Source organism: Hippichthys cyanospilos, chromosome 21 (genome assembly GCF_059441005.1).
Source record: "Hippichthys cyanospilos isolate Australia breed blue-spotted pipefish chromosome 21, RoL_Hcya_1.0, whole genome shotgun sequence".
In the NCBI taxonomy this organism is placed as follows: domain Eukaryota; kingdom Metazoa; phylum Chordata; class Actinopteri; order Syngnathiformes; family Syngnathidae; genus Hippichthys; species Hippichthys cyanospilos.
Window position 1 is genome coordinate 10,444,271 of NC_142389.1, and position 13,853 is coordinate 10,458,123.

The following is a 13,853-nucleotide window of genomic DNA, read 5'->3' on the forward strand; positions in this document are numbered from 1 at the left end:
ATTCAGGTCAACAAACACTAAGATTAAGTACCATTTAATTCACAAATATATAAGGAGTTGGAGCGGTCTCATAGTTACTATGAAGGTCAAAAACATCCTGTATTTCCTTCTTCGTTTTCATTTTCTTTTCTGTCTTTTTGGTTAAAATTTGAACACTATAGATTGTTTGTAGTGACAGTTTAAATTCTCGGGTAAAAGGCTGTGTGGGAGAGTATTTCCTTTATTTTGGGAGGATTTATTTGCTAATATTGTCTTCATTGGAACTTTCTAACTGCCAAACCAGTAAGCGTTTTTAAGCGCACAAGTAGTATTAACCATTCGGCTTTTAAGTGGTGGTTATACATCAAGACAATCTTTGTATAATGTTTCTTTATTATTTATCCATCCATCCATTTTCCAGAGCCGCTTATTCTCACAAGTCGCAGGATTGCTGGTGTCTACCCCAGCTGGCTTCGGGCGGTAGGCGGGGGACACCCTGAATTGGTTGCCAGCCAATCGTAGGGCAGACAGAGACGAACAAACATTCACACACCCAATCACACCTAAGGACAATTTAGTAGACACCAGCACCATGTCTTTGGAGTTTGGGAAGAAGCCAGAGTGCCCGAAGAGAACCCATATGGGCTCGGGAAGAACATGCAAACTCCACACAGGAAGGCTGAAGAGAGGTGGATTTGAACTCAGGTCCCTTTAACGATGACGCTGACGTGCTATTCACTACGCCACCGAGCCGCCTTTATTATTTATTTGATTTAGTCCTACTGTTGTATGCCTTTTCTACTTTGCAATGATGGTTCGGCAGTGTTTTTTTTTTGTTTGTTTGTTTTTTTAAATTGGAAATGATCCCAAACTTGTAATATCCTCTATCTTTTGGGCAGGGGTGCTTTCTCCCTTGCCACCAATGCTTCCATCTGCAAGGTGTAGAAAACGGCGGTGCAAACGTCATCCCGGCGGAGCTTTGACGTAGATGTTTTTAGTCACCCTAATTTTGAAGTCGACTTAACTGGCTCGGTTTCCTTTTTTTTTTTTTTTTTTCCCCTGGCCCCAACCAAGAGTCTCATTCACATTGTCAGTAGAGTGCTACTTTATGTAGTTCTGGCAGGCCTCAGGCACTCACCAAGGCAGAGTGTGTAGGTTCGCCAGCCCTGTTCTAAAGCCACATTAGCCTTCAATCCCTGTTCCCTACTGTTCTAGCCAATAAGCCTTGACTTTAGTTGAGTTTACCCAGCATGTGTTTGTCTGTGTGTTGTCTTTATGCCGCAGCCGGTCACTGCGGCATCCCCGAAGGCATCGTCAATGGCCAAGTGATCGGAGAGAACTTTGGTTACCGCGACACAGTGGTGTACCAGTGCCTTCCCGGCTTCCGACTGATAGGCTCGTCGGTTCGAATCTGTCTCCAGGACAACCAGTGGTCCGGGCAGCTTCCCATCTGCATACGTAAGCAAAAAAGAAACAAATCATGAATCTCATCAAGTGCCTTGAAGGGTCTGTCGCCATGACAACCTTTTCAGCCCAAAGGCCACCCAGCTCTTAAGACAACAAGCGGCTATGTATGCATCGCGCCCACAGAAGAGGCTTCATTATCACATTATGTTCCATCTGTTGAGTAAGGAACACCTTCATGCGGCACTTGATGACCTCACTGCACCATGAAAAGTACATACCTTTGTCATTGAACATAATGGACTTGCGCAAACAACTTCCTTTTTCTGAAAACCAAAACAAAGGCAAAAAAAAAGACCCAAAGGAAAATATGATTTTGAAGTATCTAATTGATGTATTCTTAATGCGACATTTTTATTGTACTCGTTTATGCACGAAGTCTCAAGGCCAAATATAGCAGGCAAATGATGCTGTTATTAGGGGGATGAGTGGTTCCCACACTTAGACTTTTGCCTGTGTGCGTCTTAGAGCATTAGATGAAATGTGTATGCACAAACTTCTGATTCTCTCTGATTAAATGAAAAAAAAAAAAATCCCATTCTCTCCCGTCCTCTCTCGTCAGCATTCCTCTCTGGTTTCCTTCCCTGTCCCATCATCCCCCTCCGCTTCCTCTCTCCGGCTGTCTCCTCGTGCAAACGTCAAAAATAGCGGCGTCAGCGCTCAAACTTTTTAAGCAGCCCCATTGAATCAAGCAAGGGGATGAATAATTACAACGCCACACAGCAGGACACTCAAAACCAACACCGGGGGGTGGCGAGGGACGATATTTCCTGATATGACATCCGTAAATTGCCCGTGAGGCCGTCTGCGGCGGTGTACTGATGAAGGAGATGAATGTCTATGAATCAGCGCCATGTGAGCCTTTATTCTTTCTTTTTTTATGCTCTTTCAGACACCAGTTCCTCAAGGCATATAATTTGTTTTTCTCGCCGAGGAATCAATCACGTAATCGAAGGAGAAAATGGAGTAATGCTTAATGAAAAGCTCAAACGTTTATGGTGTGCTTCTGAATCATCAACATGTCTCCATAACAACTACACTCGCTGCTTAGTCGCTTGCTTTATTTAGACATCCCGAAGTAAGATATATGTACTGTATATAAGCCTTTTGCGAACCACGATTCGGTTAAGTGCATTTTCCTCATAGGAAACAATGGAGGCATCTATATTTGTAAAATAAACTATAAAGATTCTAAAAATTACATTATTAGAGGAAATTTTAACATGATTTGGCATTTGCTTTCAGCCATCAGCTGCGGCCACCCAGGCAGCCCAATCTACGGCCGCACGGTGGGAAACGGCTTCAACCTCAACGACGTTGTAAGCTTCGTGTGCAACCGGGGCTACGAAATGGAGGGGCCGGCCCGTGCCCACTGCCAGGCCAACCGCCAGTGGAGCCACCCGCCCCCAACGTGTAAAGGTGGGGAGAAAAGTTGAGTGTATTCACCCCTAAATGTACTTTTGGGATAAATCATAATTTATCATTTTGACCAAAAACTAAAAGGGGTAGTATACTTGTTCAGCCGTTTTCTGTGGAAAAAGTTTTTAGGCTGTAAATATTTTGATGACAGAATTATTTTTCACATACAATTACCTGTATTGTCTTTAAAAACACATTTTGCCCCTTTTGTGCCCTGAAAACATGCTAAAGGCTCAATTGACTGTGACTAATGTCACATGACCAATCTAAAAAAAAAAGAGGTGATGTCATTTTCAGCCCACAACATGTGGCAAAAAAATGAATACATAAGGGTTTTGATTTTACATTAAAAATCATTTTGGCATCAAATTAATTATAGTCAAGTAACATTTTACTGTTGAAAATGTCTAAATAAGTGGAGCATCAGTTTATTATTGACGTAATGGGCGCTAGATACCAGCAGTAAACCTTACAACAAAACAAGTTAGTCTGATTCTTCAATTTTTCAAAAAGATGTCAAGCTCCAAATTACTGTCCAACTAAACAAAGTTGAAATTTAAATTTTGTATTCGACCAAACTTAACTTTGGCAAACAGAATAAAATAAAATAGAACACGTGTATTTAAAAATATTGCCATTGTACACAGATATTGCCATTGTACACAGATATACAACAAAATTTGCATTCACTGCCATTGACAGCTATACACATCAAAGATCCGTTTGACAGTGAATGTGTGAATAATTTGAATAAATAGAATAAATTATATGTAAATAAGGAGTAAATAGAAGCGACTATAAATCATAAAAGTGAAAAAAAGAATGAAAAATAAAGTACGCTAGCTTAATACTAACACACACTCCAAATACATCAATTGCACGCTAGTAAAAATAGCATCCATAACTGAACACAAAAAATGCAATACTTCTAAACAGACAAAACACTGAATATTACGAAGCAGTTGTGATAATCTTCTTTGTGTACTGTATGTATGTAGGCATGTGTTTTACTGCCCCTTCTGGGCAAGGCTGCAAATTTAATATAGAGCCCCTCACCTGCAAGATTCCAAAAATTATTTTCCCCTCACTGACAAAGAGATTTTGTGAGATGCCTTTATGTCATGATTGATAGCTAAATAGATGGTCCATTGTCAGTTTTTTTTTTTTAATTGACAGAAATAAGGACCCACCTTGCCATTTTATCCATTTCTCTTCCACATGTTTTTTAAGGGCGAGGAGAGGTGAGCCTGTCAGGTTAATGCCAAATAACACATGCGTTTGCCCGTGTTCATGTGTCCGTAGTGGTCAACTGCTCGGACCCCGGCATCCCGCCCAACTCCATCCGCCAAAGCAAAATCGAGCATGGCAACTTCACCTTCGGCACGGTGGTTTTTTACGACTGCAACCCGGGCTACTATCTGTTCGGCTCGCCCGTGCTGAGCTGTCAGCCCACTGGACAGTGGGACAAGCCGTTGCCGGAATGCATTGGTGAGGCACGCACTAATACAGTACAATTCAGTCCACGTTATGGAACTGGAACAATTGTTGTGCAAAGGTTAAATTTTTCCGTGCAAAATTGCGCAAAAATATTTTCATCACAAATGATCACTTTTTTTTTTCCTCACAAGAGTCTGACATTTTGTTTTCTCACAACTTTTAGCTTGTTCCACTTTGTAGATTTCACTGCACTAACAATCGATATACTGTAGGGCCTGACCGACAGTTTTTTTTTTATATATTGGTTGATTTTTGCCGGAAAAATATGCCAGCATCCAATTAATTGGCCTGTTATTTTTCAAAATGATCAATTATAAAATAACGTTTGTTTCCCCACCAACCTGGTATCTGTTCCTCATCAATAAATTCACCATTAAATACTGTATATTGTTTAAAAAAAGAGAACAAAAATGTTTCACACAATGCATTGCATATTGGACAGTACATCTTCACATTTATCTATTTTGCAGTTGAATGAGTGTCATATTTAATACATTTATGCTTACTTTTTGATGCACTATGAATTTTATGTTGTTGTTTTTTTTTTAACTTTTTTTTTAACTTTCCCACACCTAATTTCTTGTAAATATTACAATTTGTTTTTTGTTTTTTTTGGAATGACAGCTCCGCAGAAGAATTTCCTCAGCACATTATATTATTTATATGTAGAAATACAAGGTTATGTTTTAGATTTATGTGTATTAAAAAATGACACTAGTGTTACTTGAATCCAGCCGCTCTAAATGGTTCGAGTAGTAAAAGCAAAAAGATAGTTGGCCAATATTTTTCAATATTTTGGCTTTTTTTTTTGGCTGATGTTTGAAGGTCATAATCATTTTATTTGCTGATATACTGTATTGTACTTTATCCAAAATTGTATGCAATGAAAAAGTCATTATTAAGGATTTCAACCCCTATGGGAACAATGGCGGCAAGTGATAGCAAATATTCTAACCTCTGGTCCTTTTGTTTCCACTCAAAGTAAGAAAAAAAAAACAAAACACAGCTCATGTAAATTTCTTGCCTTTGCTTCGGTTTTTGGAAGAAAAAAAGCCAAAATGGTGACACTTGCCCTCATTGAAATGGTATCCTCCGTGTGCTAAAGCCATCTTTTTTTTTTCTTCAAGCGCCATCAATCACTTCCTTTACAGCCCTCTGATGCTCTCTCTTTCATTTCAGTTGTTGACTGCGGCCACCCCGGCTCTCCCCCTAATGGCGTGCTGAGTGGAGATAAGTTTACATTTGGTTCGACGGTTCGATACTCCTGCCTGGGTGGCAGGCAGCTAAAGGGGGAGGCTTCCAGGATGTGTCAGCTCAATGGCATGTGGAGCGCCCCCATGCCCTTCTGCTCCGGTAAATCATGACATACACGAATACCATACAGTAGATGAAAAGTATTTCTATGGAACTTTCTAAAAACGTACTTGAACTCATTTCAACAGGTTTGAAGTCATCCCTTAGCGTTTTGTCACTTTTGCAGCCAAGAAAATGGGACTATTCTACTACATCTTTAAGGAAAAAAAAAAAAACCTCACAATTCTCTACTATGCTCGTTTGATTATGTCCTTTGTATTGAAATGTTTGGCCTTGATTGCAGCAAAATAATCACAGAGTGTAGGTCGCTCATGAATACAAATGTCTAAGCTTTTAATTGACCTCAGAAGTCAAACATCAGGGCTATCATTTTGACTATATCGCATTCATGTCATCACGGCTTTTCAGTCAGCTTACATTTCTAATCAGATGCAACAGTGCTTAATGCACTTGCATAATAGATGATTGAATGAATTTGACAATATTGTGTTCATATTGCTCGTAAAGGAAACAAAAATGCAGTCAAGAGAGGAAACAAAACAAAAAATCTCTTGGAATCAAATGGCCCTGAAAATGAAGAATGTTATTCGTCCAATGAAGTTCCCTGACTTGAGTGTTTCTGTTTTCATTTAATGGAATTAATGGACACTTTTTTATTAGCTGCTCTGCCTTCCGGCTGATTATTATAATTTGTTCATTGTAATGTACTATGTTAATCCTGATATAAAATGTGAACGTATACCAAAGGTTACAATTAACCGCTGAATAACATTTGGACGAAGCTTGGTGATCCCTTGACATCATCGTCGCGCAATAACTCTTTGATTTAGATGAATTAGCTGTAGCATATTTAACAATCGTTTTCTGTGTACTGGTAAGTATGACCAATAATTGCTCGTCTCAATGTCAAATAAAATCCTAATTGTTTTAGAAGAAAGTCATATTTCTAGTAATGCGAGTGCTTTAATTTCACGAGTAGTAAATACCCAACCCCTGTTGAGATGGCCAACGAGCTTTATTAGTTCAAAACCATATTGGTTAGGTCAATATGTGAATGCCAAATTATGTAGCAAAGCAGCAGCAGCAGCAATAATAAAGTAGCATTTATCATTTAAATTGTGTGTGTCTGCGTGAGACATTTATGTGTATGTCTAAAAGCATGCACACACATTTGTCAGGCACAATTTGCTGACCGTGCGATCTCCAAGGACAAAGCAGAAGATCACACACTCGCTCTCGCACTCACTTCAGCCTCAATTTAAGTTTATGAAGACACACACACACTTCGAACATGTGCTTTCGTGATAGCTTTTCATACGTGAGCCATCAAAGATATAATTCAGGATTATTTTTTATACACACTACTGAAATGCTCTCATACACAGTACTGAATGTTTTTTTTTTTTTGGAAACGCTTTCACACACTATTGAATCACTGTCTTATAGACACACACTACTAAAAAACTAGTAGCCTCTAGACTGTTTTTAAGCAGGTGTTTTTGTTTTTTTTCCCCTCCAAACACGCAGGGGACACGACCGGCTCCTGCGGCGATCCGGGCATCCCGTCCCATGGGTCGAGGGAGCAGACGGATTTCCGCATCCGCTCCAAAGTGTTCTTCAGCTGCACCGAGGGATATGAGTTGATCGGATCGGCCGAGAGGATGTGCTTCCCCAATGGGACGTGGTCGGGAACGCAGCCCTTCTGTAAACGTAAGTGGAGGAACATAGAGGGGAGTGCATGTAAAAATTCTACCCACGGAAATTTTCCTGAAGTACAGTAAGGAAGTATTAGTACTTAGTTCTTCACACTACTGGTAACACTACTTATTTAAGTGTGTATTTGTTTGCTTTCCAGCCATCCAGTGTGGTAATCCCGGTACTCCCAGCAACGGAAGAGTGTATCGTCTGGACGGGACCACCTTCTCTCATTCGGTCATCTACTCCTGCATGGATGGCTACCTGCTCTCCGGCGCCACCACCAGGCTGTGTCTGGCCAATGGGACCTGGTCAGGAATACAGCCCAACTGTACCAGTAGGACTTTTTTTTTTTTTTTTAAGTACAAAAATACAGTTACTTTGTAATGTACTTCAACAATATAATGATACCTGCAGATATCTACCCTTTGTTCTGGAACATTTTAATAGCATTTCCAAATGTTTTGAGTTGTAAGCGAGGTCATGCAATAAATTAAACTCACTACTCAATGCACCACACTGAGCGACAGTGTAAATTTACTCTCCCCTCCCCTCATAATAACTCAAATAACTCATCCGAATTCAGACATATTCTCTTCTTGTATTTATAATTTATACTCTCTTTTGTTGGCAGTATTTTAGATCAAGGGTTCTCAAACTTTTTGGAGTCGTGGATCCCTTTTTGGAAAGCAAATTTTCCAAAGACTCCCCATTGCAAACGTTTGTGTAAACAGGACAAAAAAACATTTAAGCCAAACATAAGTGCCCTTTTTATTCACCGCCATATTCAATTTGACGGCAAGTATTTACTGTATGTTACTGTTCAGCCATAGTTTACAAAATAAATATTGCAAATTGCACTGGGTCAATTTTCCCCAAACAGGTTCCCCAAATATTTAGTGACTAACACATATTTCAAAATTATTACAATTTAGAAGAGTAATGAATACCTTCACAATTTAATATAAATAAAATGAACACAAATATATATCCTTTTGAGAGAGAGAGAGAGAGAGAGAGAGAGAGAGAGAGAGAGAGATATCGTACTTATCTTCTTATTTGGACTTCATAAGGACTTGACTGGCCTGTGATAGGACAAAAGGTTCCCCACCGTACTTTTCTTCCTATTTGGACTTCATAAGGACTTGACTGGCCTGTGATAGGACAAAAGGTTCCCCGGCGCTTGGCATACAGGAAAAAGATGACAGGATATCTATTAATAGTCATGTACACAACCGGTGGCGGCTATAGAGGAATTTAAAATAGCTATTAGGCTATGAAGGACAGGACTTTATAGGTACAGTCAAGAGAATGTTAATGTGATTCCAAAGCGAGACCCAAGACAACCTCGGTCGCTCCCAGGCATCACTTGACTACTACAGGACTCTAAAGGAAATTAGATCCATGCTAATACAGGTGGAGTTAATGGACAAGCCCCTAACCCTACACCTATTCCAAAAGCTAACCGTAACCCTGAACCTTTCTTCTCTGCAATTTCTAAGTGATAAACTGTGGCGATCCCGGGGTTCCGGCGAACGGCCTTCGCTACGGGGAAGACTTCACCATCAGCCAGAACGTGACCTTCCAGTGCCAGCCCGGATACAGGATGGAGGAGGACGGCTCGCCCATCCGGATGTGCACTCACAATGGGACGTGGAGCGGGAATATGCCCGTGTGCACAGGTAAATGACCAGTGCGATCATAAGAGTTTGAAAATGACGAAGGACTATGCCTTACTGTGTACCAACTATGATTTTGCAATATCACAATGACAACGTATTTGTTGAAGGTCCTTCTTCCTCTCTAATCCTGCTTGTCTAGCGGTGACGTGCCCGACTCCCCCCGCCGTCAGCAACGGGGTTCTGCAGGGCAGTGACTTTGAGTGGGGCAGCAGCGTGAGCTACAGTTGCTCGCCGGGCTACGAGCTGTCCTTCCCGGCCGTTCTCACCTGCGTGGCCAACGGAAGCTGGAGCGGGATGCTGCCGCAGTGCTTACGTAAGATGGTGACCTACGGCGCAGTTATGCATTCCGCTGGCCGCGCACGATCAACGTAGCCGGTTTTCTTCCGAGCAGCCAAGTTTTGCGGTGACCCTGGTACCCCAGCGGGTGGCGCCCGAGCAGGCCGGAGTTTCATCTACCAATCGGAAGTGACCTTCTCCTGCTCCCCGCCTCTCCTTCTGGTCGGCACGGCAACCAGGCTCTGCCAAAGTGACGGCAGCTGGAGTGGTACACAGCCCCGCTGTATAGGTAACAGTTTTGGTTTGTGTTTGTATTGGATCGGGTTTGTGCGTGTGTGTGTGTGCGCATCTGGATCAGATTTCATTAGGTTTAGATGACTTTTCTGTGCAATGAATGGGGAGCTGGTCAACCCGAAATAGCAACTTTATTGTACCTGTAATAGTCCACAAATATACAAGCTTAAAAATGTTGAATGATATATATTTTTTTATTTTAACACACACACACAGTGGTCCACTGTAGACCCAGGAACATATGCATTCATTTATTTACTTGTTCACTTATTTATATTTCAACTCAATTGGTCATTGAATAATGCTGCAATTTGCCTCAGCTTGGGTTGGCCTCAGTTTGGGTTCATGAAATGTGTGTGGCAGTGCTTAAAATATATTAAGAATTGATTAAATTCTAATGAGAATTCAGATAAAAGAGCAGATATTTTCTTTAGGTTGGTACCTAGTGGACAGGGAAAATATGAAACCAGACTAGATTAAAAAAAAATACTTTGAAATTACTGAGAAACAGTTTATGAAGAAGACACTGATGAAATGTTTGTAAATATTTGCAGCCACGAACAGACAGTTATTCAAAGCTTGATGCCAATGACACCCCGATAACTACAGATACCTTGCTTTGGCTCACAGTAAAGTCAGGGCGTTCTTATACTTATGCTGAAACGAAATATTTTCTACTGTAGGTAACAGAACACCTTTTTCTTTTTGCTTCATGCTTCTCCATGTCATTTCGTTTCTTGCTGTGTAATTATGACATATAAAGTTGTTTTAAATGTATTCAGGTGACTACCAATGGCTGTGTGGGTTTTTCACACGTTATTTTTGTTCAGCTGCGGATGCTTTATTCTGACTTGTTTGTTGCTCAGCGGGGAGCTGCCAGCTACGGCGGCTAACGCCACTGTCTCATATTCCTCTGCCTTAACAATCAGGGCAATTAAGGGCCCACCCACATGTGGCATTTTGCAGACTTTTGCTCTTTGTTAAACTGGCTGCTGATCATCAAAGTAGAATCCACACAAGCGTATCAGGAATAATAATAACGGAAGGCTAGACATACACATGTTCTAAATGATGACAGTGGGATATATATATATATATCTATATATCCAAATACACACAACAATGAAACTGGCTGAGTTCGTTTCCTTCAGCATGGACAGATTAAGATTCGGAAATTAGGATTTTTTTGTCAAAGGCTCAGCACAAGTAACACCTGGTGCGCCACTTCACACATGGGCATGATTTGTGAGTAGGTGCTTCACCGTCAAGTGTGTGCTGACTCATCATTATGCCCGAGTGTTGCTTTAATAACACACGCACGCACACACACATGCAGGACGGGGGGGTTCTATCTTAGTGGGGACATCCGATTAACATTAATGTATTTCCTAGCCCCTAACCTTAACCATCACCACAGGTTCTCTAATCCACAGTTTTATCATAATCTCGACCAAAATCCAATTCAAACATATTATCTAAAAGCATGTCTTGACCCTCAAAAATTGGTCTGAACTTGTGGGGTCCACCAAAATGCGCCCTGCAAGTAAAACATGTCCCCACAAAAGAGTAAAACCTGCAATTTGGTCCCCATCGTGTTTCAAATACCAAGGGCGCACACACACACACATTTTGTATTGACGCCAAGTAGAATGCAAGGACAACTTTACTGCTCCACAATTTCAATCCCTGTGTTGGGATGTTCTAAGAAGAAGGAGGAGATGCCAAAGGACGAGGAATGAGCGAAGTCTGGATATTTTTTTCCCCCTGTGACTTTTCACAGTGTGAGTTAAGTATTTTTATTTTGTTTTGTTTTGTTTGAAAGCTTTTTCAATGAGTGTGATGGGTGAATCGCATATTCTGGCTACACAAGAGCTCATATGTCCTCTCTCGCGCGCAACTACTTCCTCTTGTCTCTTTGCGACAAAGCTCTGCTGCCCTCTGCTGCCGCACCACCGTATGGCTGTCTCTGTTGCCATGACAACAGCGGGCCAGTGGAGAGGAGCAAGGGTGTAACGCTTGTGCTCCCTTTTTGCAGAGCCCACTAAGACAAGCTGTGACAACCCAGGAACGCCCAGATACGGATCCCTTAACCGCACGTTTGGATTCAAGGTAATACAGTGAAACTGCATTTTGGATAACATGGGAGATCTTGGATAGTTACAATTTGAAATCATTACTAAACTTTTTCAGTGAGGCTTTATTTAAACTTATATTTTCTTTTCATATACCTATAGTAGATGACCAACTGTGTGTGAGGTTTTTTTTTTTGCCATTCCATTTAATGTGAGTGTGTGAGCACTTTTGGATGAAGGACGCTTAAATATTTTGGGGTATGTTTAAGAGGTTTTTTTTTTTTATGGGGGGGGGGGTTCCACATATGAAATGGTTATTGGCAAGTATGTTTTTTTTTGTAAAACTTTTTGGGAACATGTGAGAGGCCTTTTTGGACTTAGAGAGTTTTCATTGCACGTTTGGTAGTTTATATTTCAGAAACATTTATGTTTTATCTATGTGTGAGAGTTTTAGGTATGTGTGAGTTATGTTTGACAGTTTGTTTCTTTGTCTTCTATTTTTGTCCATTCATTCTCTCAACCACTTGTCCTCACTAGGGTTGCAGGCTTGCTGGTGCCTATCCCAGCTGTCTTTGGGCAGCAGGCAGGGTACACCCTGAACTGGTTGCCAGCCAATCAAATAGCAAACATAGACAAAGCACTATTGATACACACAGATACACCTAGGGGCAATTTGGAGTGTCCAATGAATGTGGGAGGAAAATGGAGTACTGTACTTCGAGAAAAGCCACATGGGCATGGGGAGACCATGCAAACTCAACATGGGCCAAACCCGTAATCGAACTGTCGAGCAATTTCGCAGTTTGTTTGCTTGAATGGTATCTTATCTTATCCCAGGTGGGAAGTGTGGTGTCCTTCCAGTGCCAGCCGGGTCACCTGATCCAGGGCTCCTCCTCCAGAACCTGCCAGCCAGACCTGCGATGGAGCGGGACGCAACCCGAGTGTATACGTAAGCTTCCTGTTCAACATCTTCTGTCCTGTTTATCTTCATTTTTTGTATATATTTTATTATCTACAATTTCTCCTGCTTGTCATCCTCTCAAAGCGCACGCATGCAAGCAGCCCGAGAGCGCGCTTCACGTGGACGTTCTGGGCATGGACCTGGTAGGATTCGGCTACACTCTGGTGTACAGCTGCCAGCCCGGCTACTTTCTTGCCGGAGGTTCTGAGCACAGGGTCTGCAAGAGTGACGGCACCTGGACTGGAAAGATGCCAATATGTCGCGGTACGTCTTACTCCCAAATGTGCACATAATACAGTAACGACTAATGTAACATCACTTTTTACTTTTTCCAGTCAAGAAATCACATTCTGTCCTTTTTTTGTGTGTGGGCGTGTGTGTATATAATTGGTAATTTTATTTTATAACAATTTCTCAAATTGCTTGTAGCAACATCGTGCCTTCAACACAGACCAAACATGCCTGCACGTTTAGAAACAAGAGTCGCGCTAACATACAGTATATTCAACATAACACTGACAGGATTGTATAGTTAGAAACCTGCACAACACAACAGTAACATGCCTGGTTAGGGTTACTAGTGGAGTGACTACCCCTGGTAGTGAATAAAATAGCATCTAAGCTCAAACACTAACCCCACTTAGATAATGTCTTCTTCTGATTCCATTTGATTACTGGGAGATTGCCCTCTGGTAGCAAGTAAAAAAAAAATTGCAGATAAAATAAATTGGACAAATAAGCCGCATGGTTCAAATCATGAAAAAAAAAAAAAGTAGTGGATTATATTCCACTTTTTTTCCCAAAATGTAGAACAAAAGTGTGGGTGCGTCCTATAAACACGACAATTAGATTTTTGTTTTTTAATTTGACACCATTCAAGAGAGATTGAGCTGTCAGGCACTTAAGTTTTGATGCACAGATGTGCTTTTTATATCGGCTATATTCTTACTTACAATAATTACCAAAACAGGACAAACCAGAGTGCGGAAATCCGTTGGCTGTTATCAGCCAGTGCCTGTTGCAGCTTACAGCACCTTGTGTTAGATGAAGTTGTTAGAGCATCATTTTCAATAAAAGAAGCGAGCAGACTGAACCAACGTCCGAGTCAATCCCAATAAATGTTATGGTGTCGCCTGCTGATTCAATTACAAGTGGCAAGGTATGCAGCTGAGTGCTCAGGTTAGAGAGCACGCAAATGTA

General features: G+C 41.2%; 1 protein-coding gene across 6 annotated transcripts in view; it reads left to right on the forward strand.

The window, feature by feature from the left end:
- The window catches only part of csmd3b (CUB and Sushi multiple domains 3b), a 343,211-nt gene that overhangs the window by 324,727 nt on the left and 4,631 nt on the right, over positions 1–13,853 (forward strand). For all 6 annotated transcript variants that reach the window (XM_088404543.1, XM_088404544.1, XM_088404545.1 and 3 more), the window contains 12 exons: positions 1,264–1,437; positions 2,689–2,862; positions 4,165–4,350; positions 5,539–5,712; positions 7,201–7,383; positions 7,529–7,705; positions 8,871–9,050; positions 9,190–9,363; positions 9,442–9,615; positions 11,656–11,729; positions 12,530–12,641; positions 12,738–12,917. In XM_088404543.1, the coding sequence (XP_088260669.1) occupies positions 1,264–1,437; positions 2,689–2,862; positions 4,165–4,350; positions 5,539–5,712; positions 7,201–7,383; positions 7,529–7,705; positions 8,871–9,050; positions 9,190–9,363; positions 9,442–9,615; positions 11,656–11,729; positions 12,530–12,641; positions 12,738–12,917 (1,962 nt within the window). The remainder of the gene's footprint in view (positions 1–1,263; positions 1,438–2,688; positions 2,863–4,164; positions 4,351–5,538; positions 5,713–7,200; positions 7,384–7,528; positions 7,706–8,870; positions 9,051–9,189; positions 9,364–9,441; positions 9,616–11,655; positions 11,730–12,529; positions 12,642–12,737; positions 12,918–13,853) is intronic.